The 23,496-nt window shown below is 47.6% G+C and overlaps 1 protein-coding gene across 1 annotated transcript in view; it reads left to right on the top strand.

Moving 5' to 3' along the window:
• The first annotated feature begins 7,210 nt into the window (after positions 1–7,210).
• Positions 7,211–23,496, top strand: part of CPNE7 (copine 7) — a 36,738-nt gene continuing 20,452 nt past the window's right edge. The window contains exon 1 of the mRNA XM_035118586.3: positions 7,211–8,255. Within this exon, the coding sequence (XP_034974477.3) occupies positions 8,082–8,255 (174 nt within the window). The 5' untranslated portion in view covers positions 7,211–8,081. The remainder of the gene's footprint in view (positions 8,256–23,496) is intronic.

The following is a 23,496-nucleotide window of genomic DNA, read 5'->3' as shown; positions in this document are numbered from 1 at the left end:
GCCATCCCACCCATCTTTCTTGCACCTTCCTTCCCTTCCCAGAAACAGAGTGGACAAGTGTGTATGCACATAAGAATTGTGTGCACTCTCACACATGCAAAAGGTGCTAGGATTGGTGTGTGGACAGGTTTCTTTCGAGGAGAGAGATTAAAAATGTGAATAGCCCCGTTGGAGAGCTGTTGTTAAGACACTGTTCTTGAGTTCAATGGTAGGGCAGGCCAGTTTATGCCCCAGGGGCAGCAGTTGGATTCACATGCAACTGTTGCTTGCAGTTTGCCAGCGCTGCAGTGCTGGCCTGGCTGCCATGTTGCAGAGCGATAACTCTGCACATGCATTCACTGGGCTCCCTTTGTCTGGAAGAAGCGCTGGCATTGCAGCCCTGTGCAAATGAAACAAAGGAACACGGGATGCTCCCTAATACCAAGTCATACCACTGGTCCATCTAGCTCAGTAGTGTATATATACTGACTGGAAGTGACTTTCAGGCAAGGGCCATCCCCAGCCCCACCCGGAGACGCGAGGGATTGAATCTGAGAGCTTGTGTGTGCAAAGCAGATGCTCTACCACGGAGCTACAGTCCTCCCGCTAACTTGTTGCTGTAGAACTGGCAGGCTTGGCGCACCATTCTGCCTACCTGTGTGGCCTGAAACACTAACCAGCTGGAGGGAGGCGGGTATCACTTCCTATGGCAGAGATACTGGTGCCAGCAAATTTTCAGCAAAATTCTTCAATGCAAAAACAAACAACATCTGGTGCTATTTTCTTCAAAGCAGCTAATTGCGACAAGATTTTATGGCTTTAAAAAGGGACGGGTCTCTCAATGGCTGCTATCCATGATGACTAGAACCTCCCTGTTCAAAGGCAGTCTACCTCTGCCCTGCTGCCCTGGTTGTGTGCTTCCCAGAGGCATCTGGCTGCTCACTTTGGGGGAAAGGATGCTGGACCAGATATGCCTTTGGTACCACCCAGCAGAGATACTTTTATGTTCCAAACACATAGTGCTGGAAAACAGGCTTGTTTTGTCAGTCTGCAGCTTGGAAGAGGGTTCTGGACAGGGACGGCCACCCCAGAAAAATTCCCAGAAAGTCTGTTGACAAAGAAAACAACTACGGTATATAGGAGCCCCCAGGCAGGAGAGATCAAAGCTGGCGCATTGCCCAGAATGATCACAGGATGGCAAATTATTTTTCACAGAGACAGGTGTGAAGCTTTTGAGGCAGGTTCCCGCCAAATTAGCGGCTAAAAATCGAAGGCAGGGGAAATTAGGAGGCGCCAAGTCTGCAAGCAGAGGTGTGATTCTGTCCCTGGTATGAAAGGAGGAGGGAAACTGAGGCAGACATCACTGAGACTTCAACATTGAGCAAAATGGAAAGGCGGGAAGTTGGCCAAAGACTGCAAGAGACAGCTCAGCCCAGCAACTGAGCTGTAGAAAGAGGACCAGTTGGAGAGGCCGATATGATCTGAGGTTCTCCAGAACCATGAGATGGATGGACAAATCCAGAAGGGACTCCCTTGACCCCAAATGTAGGAGCAGGGTGCTTTCAGTTCTAGGGATGCAAACTCAAAAATGCTTTTTATTTTTTATTTTTGTATTTTATTAATATCCCCTCTTTCCTCTAAGGAGCTAAAGAAGAAGGAGGTGACTTCACAACCAGCTTGTAAGGTAGATGAGGCAGTATTTTCCCCAACAACCCTGGGAGATAGATTAGGCTGCTGGCTATCCTGAGGTCAGCCTGTACACTTTTGTGGCCGAGTGGAGATTTGAACCCCAGCTTCTCAGGTCCTAGCCTGACACTTTAACCATTGCACCACACTGGCTCTGACAGATTAGCCAGCATGCTACGCATTGAGCTCTTTGTGCTTGCAGCCAGGCTGATCCACCTGGAAATGAAAGGGTGGATTTGGTAGTGGAGGAAGGTTATTGTTTCAATAGATGTTTCTTTTGTTTTGCGGTGAATGGGGTGTTAGGGGAAGGGTAGTACCTCTGGTGGGGGATAAACCATGCTCCTTCTGGGATAGTTTGTCCACCTTTGGCCCCCACTCTGCACTCAGCTCTCACCTGTGGTTCCTAGAAGCTGTCAAGCATGCGACAGTGGCCACACCCTGTGAAATGGTTTTGACTGCAGTGGCCAGCTAAACCAGGTGAGGGTAGCCGATGGATCTCAAATATAGCAACCCACTCCAAAGTTGATAGGCATTTTCATTCAAATGGTGTTCACATGATTGATTGTGTGGGACGGGACTTATCTCTCTCCCCCCCCCTATTTTATTCAAGTTGGCACCTCTGGTCTCAAATCCTTGTTGAGTTATGGACTTTCCCTGCATGTGAATACAAGCTCCAGTGGATTGAGTGGAGGAGACCATTAGTGGGTCCAATGGTCAAGAAGAGGGAAGATGTAGGGGGAAGTGAGGGGCAGATGGGGCTCCTCAATCTGGGAAGGGAGCCCTTCTAAGAGAAGGAAAACTCTGATATTTAACTGCTGCTACCGTATCTGGAGTGGAGTCCTTAGTTGGATGGCACCTTATACTGGCAACTCCTGCAGCCAAGCTGGTGCCAAATGTAATGCTCTGCTTTCCTTTGGACATCAGTGAGGCGGAGAGGGGATTCTTGTCATCTGAGCAACCCAGGACCTCCACATCGCAGGAGGTCAGTTGGGTGCTGCAAACGAGACAGGTGGATACCAGCAAGATGATTTTGGAGAGAGGAGGAAGATGATTCTAAATGGGGTTTTGGGATGTGAGTTCTAGGGCCAGCACGTGCCACGACGCTGCATCAATTCATCTGGAGGGAAAGGTCGCTATCTGTTGCGTGCTGTCGGAGGCAATGGCCCCACCTTTAAGGGAGAGGGCACAGGTGTGCTGTTGGCTCACTGAGTCGAAGCAGCACAAGCAGAATTTCCCACCACCAGCAGCCAGGCCAGATTTTGCAAAACGCTGAGCATTACTGAGATTGGGGGAGAGTGTACATTTATTTTGCAGTAACCTGTTTGCAGGCCAGGATGGACGTGTGATAAAAATGGGAAAGAGGGGAGGCTCTGGTTTCAGGCAAAGGACCTAACCCTCCTCGGAGACAGAGACCCCTATCTTGAGCGTTCAGAGGTGGCTGGTGCCCATTGGTCTGGCAAGGAGGAAGGCATGGAGCCCAAACAGCAAGAGGCCCCAGAACCAATGACTGGCAACTCATCCTAATTTTGCCCCCCCCCCCGCTAAGCTCTACAAGCACAACTCTTGATATTCAAGAGGGGGAGGAAACTGGCAGGCGGTGCCACCCCCTGGATTGGATGATAAGTAAGTAAGCAGGCAGGTGGGAGCTGGGCTGGCTAAGGGCAGGTTGGTGGGACAGCGCCCCAATCTTTCCACTGTGAGGACTGAGCAGTCCCCCACCCTCCACCCGCGACTGAGAAGAGAGCCGGCGCTGAAGCAGTTAATCCCTGCGCTGTTGCTGTCGTTGAGTCTGGCTCTCGGAGCTCCGCAGGAGAGAGCGGGCGCAGGAAGGCAGAGCGCGGATCTTGGCGCTGGCAGAAGAGGCGCAGCAGCGAGCGAGCGTTGCTGGCAGGCGGACAGAGGGACGCGCGCTGTGGCTAAAGCCGGTGAGTGGGGGAGCCAAGGCGCCAGGCGGCGGGTGAGCTGCTCCGGGGTGGGCAAGGGGCCAGAGCCAGGGAGGTCAGCACCTTTGCCGGCAACTTTGGCAGGACGAGCTCCGGACGCGGCGGGGCAGCCGACGCTGCCAGGCAGCCTTCCCACCGCCGAGCTCCAGATCCGCGCAGGGAAAGGGAGGCTCTCTAGCTACTCCGGAAGGAGACACGTGAATGTTAAACGTGTGGATGCGTGAACCGAAATTCCAGACACGTGGCGTTGAACATGAGCACAGGGGCATTACACCCATGCCTGCCTTTTTCTCTTTTTTGTACGTGGGAAGAGCCCGCAAACTTTGTGCAGGTGTGTTTGTGGCAGCATGGGCGTCATCTCTGTGCCTGAGCAGTTGTGTTAGCCTGACAGAAGTGTGCATGCAGGAAATTGTGTGTGTGTGCGTGTGTGCATTTGGGGTGCATGCACCAGTGAGTGTGTAAATACACCTGGAGGATGCTCCCTGCACTACTTTTTTAGACAGCAATATTTATGTGTCAGCAAAACTGTATTTGCACCATAATGCGTTGGTAAGAAGATACCTATACTGGCTTCCTGATAGGCTTAGAAGGAGCAAAAGGAAGCACACCAATGTTTGCACAGTAAGGTGTTCATTATTGGATTGTGAATGAAACCTCTGAGGAAAATGACATGCAACAGTCAGGAAATGGGTGCATATGCAAGGAAACACACACCTTTGCATGAACATTTATTTACCATTTGGGTGGCAAGCAGGGTAATTCATAGCCTGATTGATGCTGTATTATACATGTTAAGTGTAACTTTGATTTTATGCTTGTATCTCACAAAACATGCATTTCTCTTTCTGGACAATAACAAAAATAGCTAACAAGCTTATTAACTGCCCATGCATGTGGGAATGTTTACAGAAGTGTGCATCTATAATCGATGGCGTTTACACTGAGGAATGTGCCCACATGTGCGTGCATATGGGACTGTATGCTTCTGAGCATCTCCATGCACTGGCAAATGTGGGTTGTATGTTTTGTGGGGGGGGGGGAGAGACAAACATGCATCAAAAAGTCTCCTCGCCAATCCCAGGCACTGACAAGCCGAGGCACCAGCTGTGTGCAATTAAGTAAGTGCTTGGCCACAGGAACGCCCCCAACTTCCTCCCCTTTGGGGGGACCCCCTGCTGCGCTTTCCACTTGCCATGGGGTGTGTGTGTGTGCAGGGTCAAGAATTTGGAACTTCCCAGAGCCCAGGAATTAGTTGCCAGAGAAAGTTCTGAGCTCTGCTCTGACAGAATGGGCAGAAAGAAAAGCCACAAGAATTCCCATGTTACTCCCATGACACCCTATACTATTTTCTATATTAAGTTGCTGGTGTGCCAAACACCACAATGACAGTCCACTGCACTGCCGGTTCTGGTTTGGGGCCTTGGCAGCAAGCTTGCAACAGGGCTTCCCGGGTTAGAGAAAATCTCCAGGAACCGTTCAACCCCAAACACTGACCAGATGGACTCTGAAGAAAACAGGCTTCTTTTCTGTCTTCTCTAGTTTATGGGGAAAGCCTCTAAAGATGTCACCCTGTTCATCCTGCTGCTCCACCAACCTCCAGCGAAGGTGTGTGTGTGAGAGAGAGAGAGGGAGCGCTCAATTGACATGACCCAGAGTTCCAAAATGTCTGTGAGCCATTGGATGGCAATGGCTCAGGCAGAGATACCTGACACAGCTGACTGCCAGCATGCATAGTGGAGGGTTGGAATCTAGGTGCACCATTGCAGTGATAGGTGCTCACGACTTTCTGCTCTTAATTAAAGTGTGCATACATGACGGAGAGTTTTTGCAAATGTGTCACATGGAGACGCGAGGACTTGGCTACCTGTTGCTGGGGAACAACAGAGAGTCCTGCTACATCAGACCAAAGGATTTGGTTACAGCCAAGGTCTATCAAGTCACATGAGCAAAATACAAGCTGGTGCCCATCCAATCCCATTGGATGGAAGGGTTGGTAGGGAAAATACCTGCAGAGATCAAATAAAAAAATTCCTTCCAGCAGCACCTTAAAGACCAACTAAGTTTCTATTTTAGTATGAGCTTTTGTGTGCACACACACTTCTTCAGATTCTGCAGAGATCAAGTTGGTGATGGTTGGTGTAACTCCCCTTATAACACACACAGAGAAATAGATCAAATTTCCAATAGCAATTCTTAACAGATATCCAATGTTTTGTTTAGCATCTATCTTTAATTCCATTCACATCAATCTACAACACCTTGAAACTTCCTTGAATTTAATCTATATCAAACTGGCCATTATATCCAGCATAAGGACTCTGCTGGATCGGACCAAAGACTCACTTACTCCAGCATCCTTTTCTCACATCAGCCAGCCAAATACCTCTAGGAACCCTCTAGCAATTCACAAGTGCAAGGAGCAATCTGGATCCAATAATCTGTTTAGAAAAATAGTGCATAATATCAGTCCAATTGGTTTAGGATCTTGGTGCAGAAAAGAAAAACTATTTCTTAAAAATACTCTTTGTTGTTATTATTTACTTATTTCTTCCCTATTTTTCATTTAGGGGAAGTGATTCTGACATATTTAACTAAGGACCATATCCTAATTTGCCATTCAATAATTACCAGTGCTACCAAAATTCTTGATGCTAGTAATATTTTAATTTTAATTTGATCCTTTTCCTTCCAGATACCCTAATAAAAAAGTTATAGCAAAGAGTCTTGTGGTTACATTAAAGACTAACAAATCTTCTATAATATACACCTTTGTGCTCTACAATCTACTATCAGATGATCATATGACTCTGCTGGTGTGCACTGTAGCCTATGAAAGCTTATATCACAATAAATTCGTGAGTCTTTAAGATGTGATAAAACACCTGGTTGCTCTTGCTGCAAGAAACTAATACGGCTATCTTTGTGGAGAGGAATTATAGGATCTATAGAGATTCCCAAACCTGTTACTTCTTTGATTTTTTTTCTCCTTTGTTTTTGTGTTCATAACTCCCGTATAAATGGACAATTCCACTAGGTAGATGGCATAGCAGCTTTTTTGACAATTACCATAGCGGCACTCCAAAGACAAATGAGAAGATACATGTTTAAGGCCTTAATGGAGTTATAGATCATTTGGCAAATATTTCATAATAATTGTCAGTTAAGCTAATGTTTGGTATGACTGGTCTGACATGGATCAGAGCTCCACTGCATCCTCACCTTTTGAAAAGCTTGCAAGAGAGACTCTGCTCTTGCCGCTCAGTTGTGATGATTCAGAAATGCTCATGTAAATTGACTTCACTGTCTCCAACTCAATCTCAGCCCTTAGTCATGATGCTTATGTGGAGCCTCCAAGTTCAAAGGCAGTCTACATTTGGATACAAGTTGTTGGAGAACAGCTAGGGACCACTATGCCTTCATGCCCTGGGTGCTTCCTCAAAGCATTGTGCAGCCATCCCCAACCCCGCATGAAAACATGATTCTGGCCTAGATGGTCTAATCCAGCACAGCTCTTATTACATTCTTAGATATCTCCTGATTTCTGAATGTTTGGGATGCGGCTTGTCAATTTACCTCCCCTGTGTTTTTTATATATCCTTTAGGCAGCTGCTTGAGTGACCTTGTCAGCACATTTCCCATGGCAAGGTAACCCTTTCTGCCAGTCTGTGAGCATCACACAAAGACCCCGGTGCTGCTGTGGATTGCTGTTTCCACCCATGTCTAGAGATCCAGCCTTGAGTCAGATACAAGAAGACGTCAGGGTATCCTCTGGTAGATCTGCCTTGTGAAATCCGTGCCCTGTCTCCTGTTGCGTCAACCCAAGATCCAGAAATCCAGGGGACTGCCAGGTTATTTCTGCTCTTGGTGACTTGGAAAAAGAGCCTCGTCTCTCTCTCTCTCTCCCACACTCCTATCCTCTTCCCCAACCTGACCTGTTATTCTCCGAAGTCCTGAAGACCAGCAAAGGCCGGAAGACAGAGCCACCTCCTTCCCCAATCTCTCCAGGGAGGGTGCCAGGCTACATATGCACCCAGGCTAGATCTGTGCCAGCAACGAGGGAAGCTGAGTGGGATCTGGCATCCGGGTGAGAGGAAGAAGAAGGAGGCAGCAAAACACAACTTGTTAATTTGTAGGGAGAAGACAAACTCCTTTAATTAGCTCTGCTTGGCAGGAGCCAAGCAAACAAGAGGCAGTGCCTCCTTCAGGCTATGCTCCTCACATTTCTGGGATTGCATTGACCACATAGACTGCAGACAAAACCCAGCAGTCCCTTGGTAAGTGGCGACGCCTCAGGGCTGAAGGTGAGCCAGGCTCCTTGGCTGTGCCGTAAGCCGCCCTGCAGCCAACCCATCATCACCGGACCCCAGATCTGGTTGTGGATGTTCCTGGGCACCCAAGCCCTTGAGCCACTCTTATCTGCTGCCTCTGCTACCTGCAGCTGTTGCTGAGTGAGGGCCCTCCTCCCTGAGCAGGATGAACGAGTTACTGGACCCAACTTCCCAGGCCAACCTGGGCGTTGTCTCTGCCACCTGCGTCTCCAAGGTGGAGCTGCGGGTCAGCTGCAAGCACCTGCTTGACCGTGACACGCTCAACAAGTCGGATCCCTGCGTGGTGCTCCTCATGCAGTCCCAAGGGCAGTGGATGGAGGTAGGCAACAGGCTCGCGGGGAATGGAAGGTCAGAGCGGGGAGGCAGGCAAGACGGGCTGGTGAGGGATGGGAGTATGGTGTTGCTAAGCAACCAGGTTGGTTTCACCTGCTGCCCTGCAACCATCTTCAGCAGGCGCAGAGCAGAGTGAACCAACTGCTGGTGCTGGAAGCACGAGGGCCACTACTGCAGGGGCCTCCCCTTCCTCTCACCTCTTCTTCTAGGCATTATTTGAGATATATTGGACCCTATGCTATAGCTCATCATCTTTTAGCTCATCCTGGTCATGAAACTGACTCAGGGCACCCTCCTCCCATTTCCACCCATGTGCCACATATAGAAGTGCAAGGGTGTATTTCTGAGAAGCGTTTTTGATGGTGGTTCTGCTTTTATGGACCTGCAAAAGTCCGAGTATAAGCCTTTTCTAGACGGTCTGGATTTTGTGGACTAGGGTTGAGCTAGTAGAAGGGCAGGGCTTTCAAAATAATGGTTTCAACTGTTGAACTGGATATCACTGAGCTTCTAGGAAGGAGAGGCCTGAATGGGTTTTTGAGTGAATGAGTGAGTGAATGAATGAATGAATGAATGAATGAATGCAAACCTTTGCAATCCCCATTGCCTGGATGGTTTCACTTGGACAAGGCTCGTGAGGAGAACATCAAAATTGGAAACCGGGCTGCCCCGATGAACTATAGAGCAGAAAGATGGATTCGCTGTTTGCTTCCAAAATGGCAGCTCCCAGGGTGTGGTGGTTGCCATGCAGTTGTGTTTCAGCCACCACATGGGCTTGTGATGGTTGAATTCCTGTCAACAGATGGGAATAATTGTAGGCTACTTCACAGGAGTGTGGTTTTGTGTGTGTGAGGATCAGAGGGGCACAAAGGGCTGGCTTTGGGGAAGACAGGGGTGGGTGGGACATAGCCCCACTTCCAAAAGCCTTGCATTAATTGCCCAGGTGTCTTGGTTTTACAATGCCCAGCACAATTGATTTGGCGGAGACTCACCAGACAGATTTTATCATGTTCAAACTCTGATTGCCTGATTTGCGCTCAAGAAGGACGATTTCCCCCTCCACACACACTATAAAGTTCAACTGATTAGTAACTTAGGCCTGTCACTTGATTAAAGAAATCTTACTCAGTTAATCCTATGAGATTTAGTTAATCTAGCAATTAAAATTGCATATATTTTCATGTGGGTAAATCCATATTCCTGAAGCAAAATGCAGACGTTTTTAGAGGAAGGATGCCTCTGTTATCTTTGCAGTGTTCTCCCTCTTTTCCATGAGAGAGTAAAGGCAGGGCCTCTGCTGTTTTTACAATTTTGTGTGTGTCCGTGTAATTTTAAAGCAGGAGCCTGGTTAATTGGGGGACACATTTTAGTCATTTTTTTTTTAAAAAAATGAAGTTAACTGATTGGTTAAAGATTGTAGTTGTATAAGGGGCATTTTGTCTTCCTTCATAAATGCAGCTTCCTTCATAAATGCAGCTTGGCTCACTCTGGAGCTCTGAGCTTGGCTGGCTCCATCCTGTTTTGCATTGGCTCTTAGCTTGCTGTGGTGGACTGGACTGCATACACCTAATGTGCAAAACCTCAGGCCCAGGACTCTCTATCTGGCCCTGGGGACACCCCCTTTCAGGCCACGCCCCCTTTCTCCAGGCCACACCCATCACTGACCCTATTTTGGCCATGGAGATTTTTTCCTCTCTGATTGGAGTGTTCCCTTAAATGCTGATAACGACCCTTGTTTACCAGGATGGAGGACTGAGAAGGATGTGTGAATGTGTAGAAACTAGCCTCCTGTACAAAAGTAAAATCTGCATTTGTTGCTCTGCCTACTTTTGCTTGTGGCCCCACCCACCACTGGCATGCGGCCCTTGCTAGCTCACCCAGAAGGGAATGTGGCCCTCGGGTTGAAAAGGGTTCCTCACCCATTGCATAGACCTACTGGTATGCCACAGGTTGTGCCCTAAGGGAGTCAATTTGAGGATGGTCCTACCTTGCCATGGTGGTGCGTGAATGTCGAACAGCTCCAGTATGACTTTTTACCCCTTCCCATTCTCTGGCAACTCCCAGCCTAGAAGGGAATCCATTGGGAGATGCAGTGATGCAATGAAAGGGTCTTTCTGGAGATTCTGCTCTCAAGCACATCTTTGGTGAGAATGAATGCATCTCTGTCAATCTACTGAGTGCTTTGCAAGAGTTAAATACAAATGGATCCCTACTGAAAGCACTTACCTGATGTTGAAGACAGGAGCACTTCTGGAGTAGCATGTGCCAGGCATTCTTACTCTTAGCTTCAATTGATGCTGGTTCCTGCTGGCTGTGAACTGTCAAACTGGCCTGGGAAGAGGATACCAGGTCCCCTGCCAGCCTCAGTGGCTACTTTCTAAGATCAAGGCACTGGGGAGGCCAAAGTTTGCCCTGGACAGCATCCCTGGCCTTTGCTTTCCAATAGGAGATGACGGGCTGTGGCCACTCAGTAAGCAAAATGCATTTGCATCACAAACTCACCTTCTCCTCTGCTTAATTATTTACAGGTTAAATGCGTCTGGTGATAAACCAAAGATAAAAAAGCAAATAGTTAAAAAGAGAGAGAAGATACCAATAAATGCTATTAAAATCTGGAACGTTTTCTATGCAGAGCTTGAGGAATGCACATTCATAGTGCTTTGATAAATGGGAATAGAAGAATCTGCATTTCTAATTAGTGTTTCGTGATGATAGTGACCTTAATTACTTCTTCAGCTGTTCACAATGATTTAAAATAATAATGATAAAGAATCTTTTAAATGAATAGAATTCTGTCCCCACAGAGGGGTGCATGGCCTCTATGCTATGGATTCTTAAACTGATTTAGAAACCATGCCTTTATTCTGCTTCCTTTTCTTAAAGGCTTTCCTTGCAGCGCTATGTTACAAAATTACCTGTATATTCCGGCGTATAAGACGACTGGGCGTATAAGACGACCCCCTACTTTTCCAGTTAAAATATAGAGTTTGGGATATACTCGCCGTATAAGAAATACGACCCGGCGTATAAGACGACCCCCGACTTTTGAGAAGATTTTCCTGGGTTAAAAAATAGTCTTATACGCAGGAATATACAGTATAGCTCTGCTTAGCTGTTTTTGTTAGTCTTTGTAACTGTTTTAAGCTGGCTTTTTATAATAATTGTCAGTGCTGGTTGCCATTGATTTTTTTTTAAAAAAAGATAGTATTTATTTATTTATTCTGATAATGTGAGCCACCTTGGGACAGCAATGCCCCAAAATGCAGCACGTAAATAATTTAATTAATAAACAAATAGTGTTATTGTTGGCATCTGTCTGTCTTGGGAGACAATAAAGAAGTGCGCCTTTGGGGGTGAAGTCAAACTGCTGGAGAGTTACAGCACCTGCTGTGGCTGTAGAGAATGATACGGGAAAGACATGTTTTGTTGCAGCTGGGACAGATGAAGGCGTCTGGTTGTGCTGCTGCAGATGCACCAAGGCGTCTCTTCTGTCTGTGTTCATCTCAGCAGTCATTCCTTTTCTGGTCACTGCTATGGCTGCACAACGTAGTGGGTAAGGTTCATTACAACTCCTAGAAGAGATGCAGCCCATCCTTGCCCAGAGGACCGCAACTGCATGAGACCTGGTGTGGGGAGCCTTGGGAAAGCTAGATGTTGCTGAACCATAAATCCCATCAGCCCCAGCAAACGTGGCCAATGGCCAGGGACAATGGGAGCCTTTGATCAGCAAAATCTGCAGGGCAAGAAGTTCCCCAGACCTGCATTAGATGGACAAGCTGCCTAGAATTTTGAATCTCTGCTCCCTGATCCCAGAAGCATGGAAAGTTGGTGGGGATTATTCAGTGAGGTGAAGGCAATGCCCTCTTGATCTGCTCTGAGGCACCCTTCTCCATTATCAAGTCACATACGTCAGGAGTAAGCCCTGACATCGAACAAGGAGATGTTCTGGGACTAAACCATGATTATTTGTGGCTTCAATTCCAGGTCAGCTCTGACGCATTTTCCTGCCTGAGCTAAGGGCAAAGTGGTCTGTATCCCCCCACCACTCCCAAGCTGTATTCCAAGTAGACAAACCAATCAAATTGGCAGTTGAATCTTATTGCAATACTGCATCTGAGGGCAGCAGGCAGGCTTAAGACTCCTGCAGACAACCTGCTTCCTCAGCATTCATCCTGATTTGCCAGCACAAAGCTTATGTGGAGGTTAGACTGTGTTCAGTCTTTACTGAAATGGTTTGCAGAGAGGTTATACAACCATAAGCATTCACCCTGATTTGCCCTGCATGGTGTTTACACGTCTTCCTGCGGCTCATTCATTCACCATCCCACACTTCTCAGTGCATTTCTCTGCCCTTTTCTTAACCACAAAAAAGTCTGTGTCTTTTCAAAAGGGGGATTTGTTTCACCAGGGCAACAGAGCACTATAATCTGCTTTAAATGCACAAGCCTACAGTTCCAGCATGTGCTTGAATTCCTCCTGCAACATGCTGACAGCCTGGAAGCAGACTTAGGGTGCAGAGGGCAGCCTCCAGGGCACCCACAGCTCTATCCTCCGACACCTTGCCTGAGCTGCCTGCCCTGCTTCACCTGCCGCCTGAGGCAGCTACCTCACTCTGCATAATCCTGATTAATCTGTGTAAAGGGGAAAATTTGCAGGTGACTTTTTGCAGGATAAAAGGGTTCGATCCTGTGATTATTCTCTCTTGGAATGTCCTGGGGAATGAGGTTGGTTTGCCATGCTGCTGCCCCCGGGGGGGGGGCTTCTGAGGAGTCACAGCAGTGAACTGCTGGGTCACGACACCTGCAAACAACTCTTTGCTCACTCCCTCACCTGGGCCTCTTGCCAACCGCTTCCTGCCTGAAATCTTCCTTTCCTTCCTTTGTACACTTGCAAGCAAAGGAGGGGGAGAACGCCTGGCTTTCTCGTTGCTCCTGGCTCAGGCTGATTCCCTCTCCTCACTTCCCGGCACATGGCTCTTTTGTAACAGTTTCAGGGTTAATTGCCTGTAGCTTCAGATACTCGTTAGATGTTGGCACTGAAGGTTTTCATCCTCTGCATGAATCGCTGAGTAGGCAGTGGCAATAGAGGCCAGGAAGGTGGGCTAGAAGAAATGGACAGCCAGTCCCTTGAAATGTCAAAGGCCCTTCTCTCCATTAGGGGCTTCTGGGGTTGGAGAAGATGCTTTGGCTATCCATTCCAGAGGATGTGGGTTGATGTGCTCAGGCTGATGGACTTTCTGGCTCAGCTTGCAGAGGGAATCCACCAGGCACCCCAGGGCATGAGAGCAGGTTGCTGGCACAAGGCATAAGACAAGCCTGACTCCTGGGTAAAGCCAAAGAGGACCCATCTAGTCTAGCTTCCTGTTCTCACTGCAGGGCCGGATCTACTGTGAAACTAATGAAGCTTAAGCTTCAGAGCCCTTAATCCTGGAGGGGCCCCAGACTCTGAAAAATGTGGTGTCTAGTTAAAGTCAGAAAACTCAAAACAGCATCTTGAGGACACAAAGCTGGAAGAGGCTAAAGGGTCATTTCCAGAGGGGTAGCAGCTGTGGTAAGTCAGTTGCAACGAAGTGTCTTGTGGCACCTTGAAGAGGAATGTGTTTTTATGACTGCATAGACATTAATGGACTACGGTCCACTTCATCAGATGCAGGAAATGTAGCCCTTCAGTGCTCCCCTATTCATTTGGGTCTGAATGGAGACCATGCCTTCCTTTCCCACTAGAGATGTTAATTCACTCAACATTGCCAAGTGGATTGTTTTATCGCCTGTCTCTGCTGTTGTAAAGCATCACTCTGCTCACCTCACATTCATTCTGGCTCTAATTGAATTGTCACTATGTGTACACCTTTTGAATTTCATGTTCATCTGGCACCACGACTTAGAGCCTTTGCTCCCATACAAACTAAGTGCTCTCTTTCTTTCTCTCTCTGCCTGCAACTGAGGATTATGCTTCAAGCTTCTGATGAAGAGGACCCCATAAAATCCATGATAAAATTTGCTATTCATCTTCAAGGTGCCATAAAACCTTCTGGGAGTCCACCCCTCCCCAAAGGGCATGCTTACTATATTTGCAGTGGTTAGTAAGGATCCAGGTGAGGTTTGGGACTTGAGAGCTCCTGGAATTCTTTGAACTTTCATGTCCTTCTTGCCTCTCCAAAAGGGGTTTCTTGTCTGCTACTAATTTGTGCAGTACCCTGCTCACGTTCTGCAACTTCTATGGCATCATGAACATGGAAAGGGGGAAATGTTTAGGGGATTCAACCCTATTAAAATCTATTCAGTTGCTCACAGCTGCTACATCGGTACCAAAGGATCCATTTTCATCCAGTGTGGGAAAGAGTTCTGTGATACCCAAAAGCTTGCACAAGAGAAGCTTGCACAGTCCTCAGCTGCCCCCTTTCCTGCGGGATCAGGCTTTACTGCAATGATAAGCATAGTTGCTCACAGTGCACTCTTCAGTCCTCCTAGCTAGGTCCCAAGAAGATGTCATGCTATCAACAGAGAGAATTTGGTCAGGGTTGCCAACTGACCAGGAAAAGAATGGCCCCGGCTGCTCCTGTGCCACTAATGTTGGCTGGATCAGGTGAAGCTTTTATGGCATGGAGGTCAGTGCTGTCTCCTCCTGTTACAATCTGCACAAGAGCATATGATGAAGCTAGCTTTTACCAAGGAAGACAAATGGTCCATCCAACCCAGTATTGTCTACACTGACATGCAGTTGCTTTCCCATGGTTTTAGGCAGAGATCTCGCCTGGCTCTACCTAGAGGTACTGGGAATTGAACCTGGGACCTCCTGCATGCAGTGCATACGTTCTACCATTGAGCTACAGTTCCTGCTCTCCAGATTAAGCCGTCGTTAAGGGCGCAGGTGCCGAGCTGGTAAAAAAAAGTTGGCAACTGCTAAGCTGTTTGTCCCCACCGCAGTGTCAGGAGAGACATCAGTGGCTGATAGAAAGGAGCAGCAGGAGAAGTGTTTTGGTCAAGGGCAGAAGAATGCAAGGTTGCCAACAAGCTGGGATTGTTCGACAGTTCTTAAAAATTAGCAAAAATCAGCTGTTCTGCCTCCACTCAATCCCTGCTTGTAGCAGCCGTCAACCAACGTGCTTGCCAACTTTTGAAAATTCAAAAGAAGGCAAATTAGCATGCAATCCTAGACATGCCTACTCAGATGTGTAAGCACCACTGAGTTCAATGAGACTTACTCCCAGGAAATTGTGTACACAGGATTACAGCCTACATACATTTCCCTGGGGGAAATCTGTCAATTTTCTCGCTTCTCCTTTCCCCCCCAATCCTAAATTCAGTTACCGTACCCACACTTACACATCAGTTTGCAATTCATTAATTTTTCTAAGTCACCCTGAAAATTCTGCAGCCATTGCTTTTGACTGTTAGGCATCCCTTGGAGACCTTTTTATGCCGACAGGCTCTTGTAGCAGTTTAATTATTACTTTTTTGATTATTCAGTCTCTTCATAATTACCGGTATCTGTTGTTGTTCTTTTTAATGCTGATTGCTGTCGTTAGTTTTATATCCCACCTTCCATTCAAAGAGCTCGAGGCGGAACAGTTGTTTCTCCTGCTCTCCATGTTATCCTCACAACAACCCTATGAGGTAGGTTAGACTGAGAGACTGACTGGTCCAAGCTCACCCAGTAAGCATAATGGCAGGGATTTAAACCCTGGTCTCCCAGGTCCTAGTCCAATGTTCTAACCACTATGCCACACTAGCTCTCCTTATGTTTTAGTGTTGTATAGTGCCCAGATGTTTTATGATATGATATAGCGGTATAGAAATACTCCATAAATACTGGAGTGGTAACTCCAGGCTTGCATGGTCTGAGAGTGCCTCAAAAATGCCACTATTTCGCAGGAAGGGGGGTGGATGTGATGTGCATACTGGAACTTAATGTTTGTGCCATTGAAGCGGATGAAAAGGCTCTGTTGCCCTGGTGCCACAAATCTGCTTTTAAAAAGAAACTGACATCTGTGGTTTGGAAGACCGACTGGGAAATGCACTGAAACACGGGGGGATGAACAAAGAGCTAACGGCAAGACATAGAAGCACCAAACTAGGGTGGATGCTGGGCAAGCTAGAATGAAGGCAGGACGAAGGCTCATTGTCATAGAACTTCCCCACAAACAAATAGGAATACAGCTCAGTAAAGACCAGCTATGTTCTAAGCTCCACTCAGGTTTTTGTGCAAGCAAATCAGGGCGAAGGCTCAATAAAGGAGGTCATCAGGAAGAACCTTAGGGACCACAGACCCACAGCAACACTGCAAGACATCCTGAGGTGAGGGCGCCAGACAGCTGCCATGAAGAATAAAACAATGCAGCCCTCCTTGAGTAATATAGATCTTAAGATTTGCATTAATACAGATCACACTCCTCACGAAGCCTAATTGTGGAGTTGGGGTGTGTGTGTCTCTAAACAGCTCAATTTTACAGCAGCACGGCCTACGTTATTATCTCTTTTTAAGTGTGTGTCATTATCTGTCATTTGTAAGTTCTGGGTCATGCGTCACCTTCTTACCAGACTGACAAAGTTGCTGCATGAAAGCTCTGTGGCATTTTTTGTATATCTGAGCTACCTAACAGCTAAGGTTTAGCAGAATCGCATTAATCTGCTCTGGTCTTGCATGGATCTCTGCTTCAGCCTCTCTTCATTCTACAAGGCTTACTTTAAAGAAGCTTAGTTTCAGAATAGTTGCCAGAGGGATGCCTAGCCCAAAACTGTGCCAAAAGGGGGCGGGGGGGGACATAACTCAGTGGTAGAGCATTTGCTTTGCATGCAGATAGTACCTGGTTCAATTCCTGGCATCTCCTGCAAAGGAAACCTAAAATCCTGGAGAGTTGCTTCCAGTCAGTGTAGTCTAGGGGTGAGGAACCTTTTTTTAACCCAAGGGCTCCACTCAGTCCTGGGCAATCTTCCAAGGGCCACATGCCAGCAGAAGGTGGAGCCAGAGGCAAGTAAGATTAATGACCAGAGTTCAAGGGCACATTCCATCCAGGCAAAAAGCAAAAAGGGCTGGTGGAGGTATAAGTAGGGAGGGTGTATGACATGAGCCAAGTCCCAAGGGCCAGAGAGAGAGGCTTGGAGAGCTGCATTTGGCTCCCTGCCTCACGGGTAGGCAATACTGGACTGCTGATCTGACTCAGAGTAAGGCAGCTTCCTATGTTCCTCTGCTCCACCATTCTCTGTCCCAGCATGGCAGAAGGCAATAAGCAGCCTGGGCAGCCCCAGACTCAGCAGAGATGTGGTGCATTGCAGAATGAGAGAAGCCAAAGTGAGCCAAGCCACCAACGAACTGCAGGGGAGCCAAACCTAGAAAAGCCTCCTAAAAGCTAGATTTTTATTTTCGTTTTTTATTTTGGTTAAACACCCTTCTCAATCCCAAATATATGACAGACCCTGAGCAAAATGTGGCCCACCCACCTGGTCATTCCAAAAGAAATTTAATTGGCAGCAAGCAACACCTCTCATGATTCTTTCATCTGGTCTAGCGAGCTGAGCTCTGGAAAGCAGGCTCTAATTGCCTACCACATTGTGAAAAATCCACAGTGAAGTGGAAACGGAGCCGAACAAAGGCTGAATTAAGGGAGCTGCTTTCAGAGGGAGGGAAGCCAGCCTGAAAGTTGTTTAGCAGGAGGAGAGTTGTCCAGTCCTAGCTTTTGTCATCCCCTTCTCTGGCAGAGGCCCAGTAAGCCAGACTCGGCCTCGATTCTGGGGAAGAGCTACTTTGAAATGTGACGATGAAGAGACAATTATAGCAGAGCCAGAGAGCATGTGACGCTTTTCATCTGAGATCGCAGCTTTGTGTTCTTTCGTATCAATAGATCCAAGGCAGTATATTCTGAAGCCTAATCCAGTAGATAATGAGCCAGCTATGCACACCCACTTCTTTGGGCAGTTGGATCCATATTGTTTGAAATGCACTGGACATACCCTAATAAATGTGTCTGCCTTTGAGGTGCTACAGGAATCTTGGCTGGTTTCTCTGCCAGGGCAGCACAGCTGCTGTCTCTCTGCAAAAGGTCTCGTGTCTTGTTTGAAAGCCTCCCAAGGGCACTTGGCTAGCCTCTGCCAGAGAACAAAGCTCTGGGCTAAGTGGATCTTTGGCCCGGCACAGCATGGAAAGCGTCCAGAAGATCACCCTGCGAAAGGGACAGGTCCGAGCGGTGCTGAGCATAGTAAAAGTCTTCCTTCCTGGAACAAGCCCACTTGGCTGTTGTTGAGGCTAATTTATTGTCTGAAGCAGGCAGTGCAAATCCACAGTTTGCACTTAGATGGCATGGCGAAAATCAATATTGAAATGGGCTCTTGTATTTTCGAGGGAGCCCAGCAGTCTTGGCCCATATTAGCGGCCATGGAAAATCACTTTGGCCAGCATCCCGACGGCGCGCTTTGCCCTGACGTTGATAAAGTTACCATTTTGTGCTTTGTCATTATTTAAAAATCATTACAGAAGTACAGCAATGTAGCAGCAATTTCTGCCTTCCTCTGGGAGCGTCCGTGGACAAAGGGTTATTGGCAGCTGACACCGAGGCCAACTCCACAGCTCGGCACCTGTTGCTTGCTGTGTAACCAGGACAGCTCTGAGGGCGGGAGAGGAAACAACCATTTACCTTCTCTGGTTGCTGGTTAGCAAAAGGTGACTCGAACCCCAGGAGTCTGAGTAACCCACCCAGGGAGTCCGTGGTACATATCCCTCAACTTTCTTGAGACATCCTGTTTTGGGGGGCTGTGCTCTTGCATGAGAGCATGGCACCCAAAAGCATGCAAGATCATGCATGACCAGATACATATCTTGCATGAGATTGCAATGCCCAAAAATTTGCAGTTTGGGGCAACATGCTCTCATGCGGATCATATGACTTGCACAGTAGTGTAGCCTGGAAGACACACATCCCAGTTTTCTGCTGGGTCATGTTGAAGGGTAGGGTGGCACCGCTCACATATCAAACACTACCACAGAGACATCAACATTTTCAAAAGTAAGGAGTCCATGACTTAGCTTTTGAAAGACCAGGGGTCTGCAGTACTTCGCTCATTGGGAACCACTGAGGTAGATCACCTATCTTTGTGCAACTGAAAATGGACGGCTCATTACAGCATCTTTGCAAAGATCTCTTTGTTTCCAGGCTACATGCCAGGGCAATGCCTGCCTCATTGCAGATAAACACATGCTCCAGAATCCACTAAAGGCAGAACACAACAGGGATAATTTTCCAAAGTCTCATTTCCAGCAACTAGCACAGCCTCCTTCAAGCTGGGGCCCTCCTGATGTTTTGGCCAGTTGGGGCTGGTGGGTATTGTAGTCCAAAGCATCTGGGAGGACCCAAGGTTGAGGGAGGCTCGACTCGTTCAAGGAAACTCAACCTCAGCCTCATTTTTTGTTTCTCTCAAAGCCCTCTGCTGTTCAGTGCAACTGGACAAGCAGCTTTGAAGCGGCTGTCACTTAGTGGGGAAAACTGAGCCAATCAATCCATTAAACAGAAAATTACAGCCAGCAGCTCCAGCTGGAGCATACATGATGGACAGGACTTGGAAGCTGCCCTGTCTGCTCTGACATGTCCAGTTCGGCCACTGACCCTTGGCATTAAACCCTCAGAGTGCATCTTGAGGGATGGTGAGCGCTGCTCCAGGATGATCTTAGCCATACATTTGGAGGAGATTAGAGCTGACAGTTATTGCATCAAATTAATAAATTCCTGCTCATTAGAAGGGAGGTTTTTGGTGAGGTTTCCTGAGATGAAGGAGCTTTAGGGGAATCGATTGCCATGGAGCGTGCATCCCTCCGGCTGGCTCATTGAAACTCAAATGAAATCAGGATTTGGGGAAGCAAATGGAAGGGCCCTCCCTGCTGCTGCGTAATCAATATGGAAAGCAGAGAGGCATTGTGCCAGGCTAATCTTGCTCCCTTCCCTGCCAGGATGAGAAAGAAAGTTCCCACTTTCAGGTGGGAAAGCAAGCAAGAGCACTTTCTTCCCTCCCCCAAAGGAACAGGCTGCTGGTCTGAAAGGCTTTAATTCAGCTTGAGGAATTGGGAACAAAAAAAAGAAATCGCTTTTGGACAAACAGCACCAGGAGCGCCTCCTGCACAAGCTCATTGAGCGAAGCGGGAGCTGCTCCATAGGGCCCCAGCACACTTGCACACCTCCCGTTCATCTTCCGCCTTCTCCAAGGCATGGCCAACTCTGTCATCGGCTCCTGCCGCAACCAACTGAACCAATCTCCACTGCCACAGTGTGCCAGAACTGGAGAGCAGAGGCACTGAAAGTGGTGCCCGCAGAAGGAAAGCTGCAGATGGCTCGTGCAAGCAAGCCAAGCCACATTCCTGGGCTTGGTCAATGCCAATCTGAACTGCTATGAAGCAGTGGCACCCTGGCACCCTCACTGGCACCCCAAGGGATGCTGTCATGAAAAGTTGCTGGTGCCAGCCCTGATGGAATATGGAGCTAGAGTGGATTCTGATGCCATCATTGTGCTTGCATGTGTTGAGGCGGGGGCAGTGAAGGGACAGCAAGTGAAAGAAAGCTCAGGCTGCCTGGGATAGATTCATAGGATACTGAGTCAGGCCTTTGGTTTATCTAGCTCAGTATTTTCTACTTCACGGACTAGCAGTAGCTCTCTACAATTTCATGAAGGAGTCTCTCCCACCCCTATGTGGAGATGCTGGGGACTGAACCTAGGACAGCCACGGATCCACCACTGCCTAGGGGTTGTTGTTGTTTACAGAGCACTACTCACATACTAGGAACAGAGGACCTGTGATCTACTTTAGACAAGAGAGAAAGGGGACAGCCACTGACCAAGTGAGCAGAAGGGAAGGACCCCCTTTTATTTTGCATTCCTGATTATTTGTGCTTACAATGGTATTGTGGTGGTCTCACGAGGTTCTGCTTTCCATACTGTTTGCACCTGCAAAAGTTTTTTGGACTGCTTCATTTCCAGTCGGTGCATGTCCCATAACTTTCTGCTGAAATCCGGCAACTTTCCATACCCCAAATATTCCGGCTTATTTTTTTGCCTCGCTTTTTGCATGGCCATGATGTGGCGACATTGGTGAATTATTACAGGATAACTCATCATTGGTGAATTATTACAGGATAACTCATCATTCAGACAGATGTGTGGATGGGTCCAGTTTATACCCACCGCCAGCAAACTATGGTTGCATCGGTGTTGCAGTATACGCTGCAAAAAAACACCAAGCACCAGTCTGGAGTGGCCCTCTTGAACGCTGGTGGAGAGGCAGGGCAGGTACCTTCAGCTTGAGGCTGCCAGCCACCCTGACAATCTCCCCACCCCACCCCAAAAAACCTGGCACCCTCACAAAGCCTCCCCACAAAAACTGGGATCAGTGCCTGAGGAATGGCTCATTAGCATCTCATCTGCATTCACCACAGTAACGATTCCATTCCCCGAATGTTTAGGCAAAATTCTATTCCATTTCCGTAAGAGCACCAGCTTCTATCCCTTAAGAAGGTAGGTAGGAGGAGGAGGAGAGGAAGGGAGGGAGCTGTGATGCTATCCGGGTTCCGCAAATAACCAGCCTCAAATAACCAGCCCTCTGGAGCTGGAGATAAAGGGCAGGAGACGGCACTCACTCTTCCCTTCCCTTCCCACCACGAATATCCTTTCCTTCATCAGAATAATTCCACTGCTAATCCAGGGGAGAGAGAGAGAGAGAGACTCTGATATTGCTAATGTAGAGAACGCAGAGAACAGGGCCTGCGGATTTGCGGCATTTTCTCCAACATTTCATATTATTTATAAATAAAATATTGGCTCCAGAATTTGTTTTCTTCCTACTCTTGGTTTGGTGTTTTGTTTTTGTTTTTTTAAATCACCCATTTCTATTTTTTATATATTCAACATACTCGTATGAGCCATCGTGTGACCTTTATTTTGTTTAAACTAAATGGTTGCATATAATTTAAAATGATAAAATAACAAATACAAGCAAACTCAGCGTTAATATCTGCAGAAAGAAACCAATGCAACAGCAAAGCAATAATATCTAGCAGAAATAACCAACTGGGGAAAAACAAAAACTGCATCAGTAACATGCTGGAAGTCCTGGGCAAGCATAAAAACTCTGCCTAGCACTGGAAAAACCTCAAAATTGTATGTGATGCAAGGCGGGACCCCCCCCCCCCGGAAGGCTTTCCACACATGGGGTGCCACAGCCACAACTGCCCCGCCCCCCACAATCCACCTGCCTAACTTCAGAAGACAGGGGACTTAGAGGTAGGTCTCTGGAGAAAAACGTGAAGCTCATCATCACTTAGCTGGTGAAGCCCTGAGTACTTTCCAGTCACAGGAAGCTGCATTCTACTGAGTCAGGCTGGCAGTCCATCTAGCTCAGTATTTGTTTGTCTTTAAGGTGCCACAAGACTCTTAGTTGTTCTGAGTGGCAGCAGATTTCCAGCGTTTCAGACGGAGTTTTCCTAGCCTCACCTCAGTCCTCATGATTTTGAATAAGAGCTGATTTCAATAGGAACATTGGAAGCTGCCTTCCAATCGTAACAAGCGGCAATCCACAGAAAAAAACTGAATGGTGTTTGCTCCAGTTCAGCAGTAAAGTGCAGGTTTCCCCAGGTAAGCTGCCAGGACAAATAATAATAATAAACACCATTTGGACACGGAATTCTAAAGTCTGCACCTGTGCCTAGAAACGCGGCACAGAAGGAAGTCAGAATGAGTCCTGAGTCAGACCATTGGTCCATCTAACTCTGTATCATCTTCATTGGCTAGCAGTGGCTCTCCAGAGTTTCAGACAGGGCAGTTTTTCTCTGCCCAAGCTACAGAAGCTAGGGGTTGAAACTGGGTGTGTGTGCTGTACCACTGTGTGACAGCACTTTCTGAACTCAAAAATAATGCATACATACCCCTGTCCCTTTTGCATTCTGTTTTAATATGAGCTAAAAGAACAAATGCTTTGGTGAGCTGGACTCAATGATATTTCGCCCACAAGACATAGGAGAAGAAGGAAGTGATCAGAGTTGGGTCTGTCTTCACCACAGGCACTGTGTTCTGGCTCAGGGACACCAAATGGTGACTCCAGCATGCAGTGTTTCAACCTCCCACTACAGGCAGTGAATGGCACCGGTCTGCCGCCTGCTTTGCCTGCTCAAGAAACTGGCATTACTCCAGGTGTAGCGACCCTGTGCTTGTCTCCTCTCCCCTTCTCTATAATGTCTACACTATGTTTAGGCTACA

This window comes from Zootoca vivipara, chromosome 6 (assembly GCF_965207765.1).
Source record: "Zootoca vivipara chromosome 6, rZooViv2.hap1.1, whole genome shotgun sequence".
NCBI lineage: Eukaryota > Metazoa > Chordata > Lepidosauria > Squamata > Lacertidae > Zootoca > Zootoca vivipara.
The sequence above is the reverse complement of the archived record's forward strand: the minus strand, read 5'-3'. Positions and strand labels throughout refer to the sequence as shown.